We start from the raw sequence: 2,666 nt of genomic DNA, 5'->3' as shown, positions 1-2,666 counted from the left end.
GAACCGCACCAAACTGAAGGCACGTGGAGGAAATGTGTGAAAAACACAGCGGAAGAACTTCCTCATTAATTTTTATATCCCAAATTCAAATGCCCCCTGGTCTAAGTCATCTCTGATTTTGATTTAAGAATAATCCATACACTAGTAATAAACTGGCTTGCCAGAAGTTTCTGCTTATGTACGCTTAAATAGTGTAGTAAAAAGTTAATGCTTTTTGGTCTGTTAGACTGTATGAGCCAGTAGTTTTCTGATGTTCCCTTATGTTCAACAAGTTCACTTTTTCTCCATATATTTGCTGCAAGTCTAAGACAGATATTCAACACAGAAATTAGCACATAAGTACAGTTATCTCTTGTTCAGCAAGATTCCCCGTGCTTTCAGTTGTACAATAACTAGTGTATCATTTCAATGTAAAATAAAACAATATAAGAATAAATTTTTGTTTCTGATAATTGTTATTTGACAAAGATCATCCCCGCATGCACACTTACACAGTTAAGCTAAGCATGGGAGCTATGTATTTTATCATAATTAGCTCCCTGAAAAAACACAAACCAACCCCAGACATTACTGATTACCTGCACATTGTTCATTTACGTATACTAGTTTACTGCTACACCCATAACAACAACATTGCCACCAAAAGGAAGCTTGTATTACTGCTATCATTAGAACTATGCAAGCAATAGACATTTTTGTTCTAACCTCACAATAAGTTTTTCACCAGAGAAAATATCACTTAGTCAAGCAACAGAGATTGCCTTATTTTTTTGCCAGTTGAATTTCTACCAGTCCAAGAGAAAGGAATACTAACACACTTACTGCCTCTCCCGTTTTTACTTTGTGAATAACGTTAATTCCACAAAAAATGTATTGGAAATTATGGAAAATTTTTCCCCCGAAAATGAAATAAGGGGGGATGGGGAGGGGAAGATAATTCTTAGAAGAAATTATCTGTCAAAATGAATTTCAATTCACAAGCAGGTTTTTTCCCCAGGACAAACCAACATATTTCAGGGAAAAGCTCATTGTTGGTTCCCGATTTCTGCGGTTTCTCCTAGAGCACCAGATGGTGGTTTCGAGGCTGGACTCTGCCGTGCAAGCTGCTAGCCAGGGCTACACAAGAAGCCTGTGCAGGTTTGGGAACAAAGCCCAGATCTTGAGAATTCCAGCTAGAGTGAACATTTTATTCTGTGTTGCAGGTACAGCTGCAACTGTACTGGTACTGGATTTATGGGCCTACGCTGTGAGACCCTAACGCCCTTATGTTGGTCACAACCATGCTACAATAACGGCACTTGCGAGGACAATGCTGAGAATTACACGTGCCACTGTTGGCCAGGTAAGCTTTAAGTTCTCCCATAAACACTCTCTTTCCTTCTGTAGTAGGTATGTTCTTTTTTTTTTTTTTTGGCTGATACAATGAAAGGTTGAAGCCTCTTAACCTTAGAGATACTGCATGGGCTTGTGTTTAGATGGGCTTCACACATCACGTGTCAGAGCCTGTTGGGTAGGTTGCTCTCTTTTCCAGCTAAGGATTTATTACCCTGACCAGCAGAAGTGGGCAAAACCAAAAGTGGCAGTATTATGGAACCAAGACAGGAGATAAGTCAAAGCTGGGATCCATCCCCCAGTTTCTTAATCCTTCAAGCTGTGTGATACCCGAATTACTGTTGTGGCTTTTTTAGTCTTCATTAACGTGACCTTTAAACCAGTTTTAAAACTTACTTTCAGTGCCAAATGTTGTCTGTTTATGAATAAAAATTAAGCTAGGTGTTACATTGGGAAACTGGTCTCCTTCATGTCACCCGTGCAAGTTCTTCTGTCTAGCAGCACAGGGCAAAACACGTTGTGTTGTTTGCTCCTCTACCTGCTAGCAATGTTCACATATTCAGCCCCTCGCAAAATGTGTCCCACACCCCCAGTGGGGGGACAGACCCTGCGTTCAAGAGACTTTGGGAATCCTTCAGCATACGCGCTAACTACTTGAAGTCTGTGTAGTAAGTTTCCTGTTCATGTCCTTACCGAGGCTGGAAGAGCGCAGTGCACTGTGAGGAGTAAATAACGCGGCTGTGCTGTTACAGGACTGCAGAGGTAACTGGTGCATTAGAAATGGATAAACTAGGCAGAACTCTTAGCACGTTCCAGAACTCAGCGAGTTCTGCAGCACTTCAAACTCCAGATAAAACACTTTACAAACACAAACAGGTTATTCTTCCTGCCCTCCTTTGTCATAGGGAGGTGATGCAAAAGAGAAGGAAAACTTCACACAACCTGAGAACATACCTGTACCACAATGCAGCACCTTACTATCCACACAGATCTCCACGTTACTTCCTAAAACCCACCCCAAGTCTGTACAGCACTGCAAATCTCGTCTAGCTAATGCAGATTAGCCATGGCAATATCCTGCTGCCGAGCCCTGGCGGGGAGCTGCGAGAAACCGCTCACACCTCCAAGAAGCAGAGGAAATCTTTTAGCAGGTGACAGAGTCCGAAACCAAGTGCATCTAACAGCGGCGGTACAGTCACAACGGTGTTTTGGGGCTGACGTGAGCGAACAGCACACGAACTAAGCGCCTTCTCCTCGTGGCTCTCCGCAGGCTACACGGGCGCCCGCTGCGAGCAGGACGTCGGGGAGTGCCAGAGCAGCCCCTGCCTCCCCGG

The 2,666-nt window shown here is 43.3% G+C and overlaps 1 protein-coding gene across 1 annotated transcript in view; it reads left to right on the top strand.

Moving 5' to 3' along the window:
• Positions 1 to 2,666, top strand: part of CRB1 (crumbs family member 1, photoreceptor morphogenesis associated) — a gene marked incomplete at its 5' end in the record, with an annotated part of 44,172 nt that overhangs the window by 2,385 nt on the left and 39,121 nt on the right. Inside the window, 2 exons of the mRNA XM_010133541.1 lie at positions 1,203 to 1,342; positions 2,603 to 2,656. Coding sequence (XP_010131843.1) covers positions 1,203 to 1,342; positions 2,603 to 2,656 — 194 coding nt within the window. The remainder of the gene's footprint in view (positions 1 to 1,202; positions 1,343 to 2,602; positions 2,657 to 2,666) is intronic.

Source organism: Buceros rhinoceros, unplaced genomic scaffold (assembly GCF_000710305.1).
Source record: "Buceros rhinoceros silvestris isolate BGI_N320 unplaced genomic scaffold, ASM71030v1 scaffold36793, whole genome shotgun sequence".
Taxonomy (NCBI): domain Eukaryota; kingdom Metazoa; phylum Chordata; class Aves; order Bucerotiformes; family Bucerotidae; genus Buceros; species Buceros rhinoceros.
The sequence above is the reverse complement of the archived record's forward strand: the minus strand, read 5'-3'. Positions and strand labels throughout refer to the sequence as shown.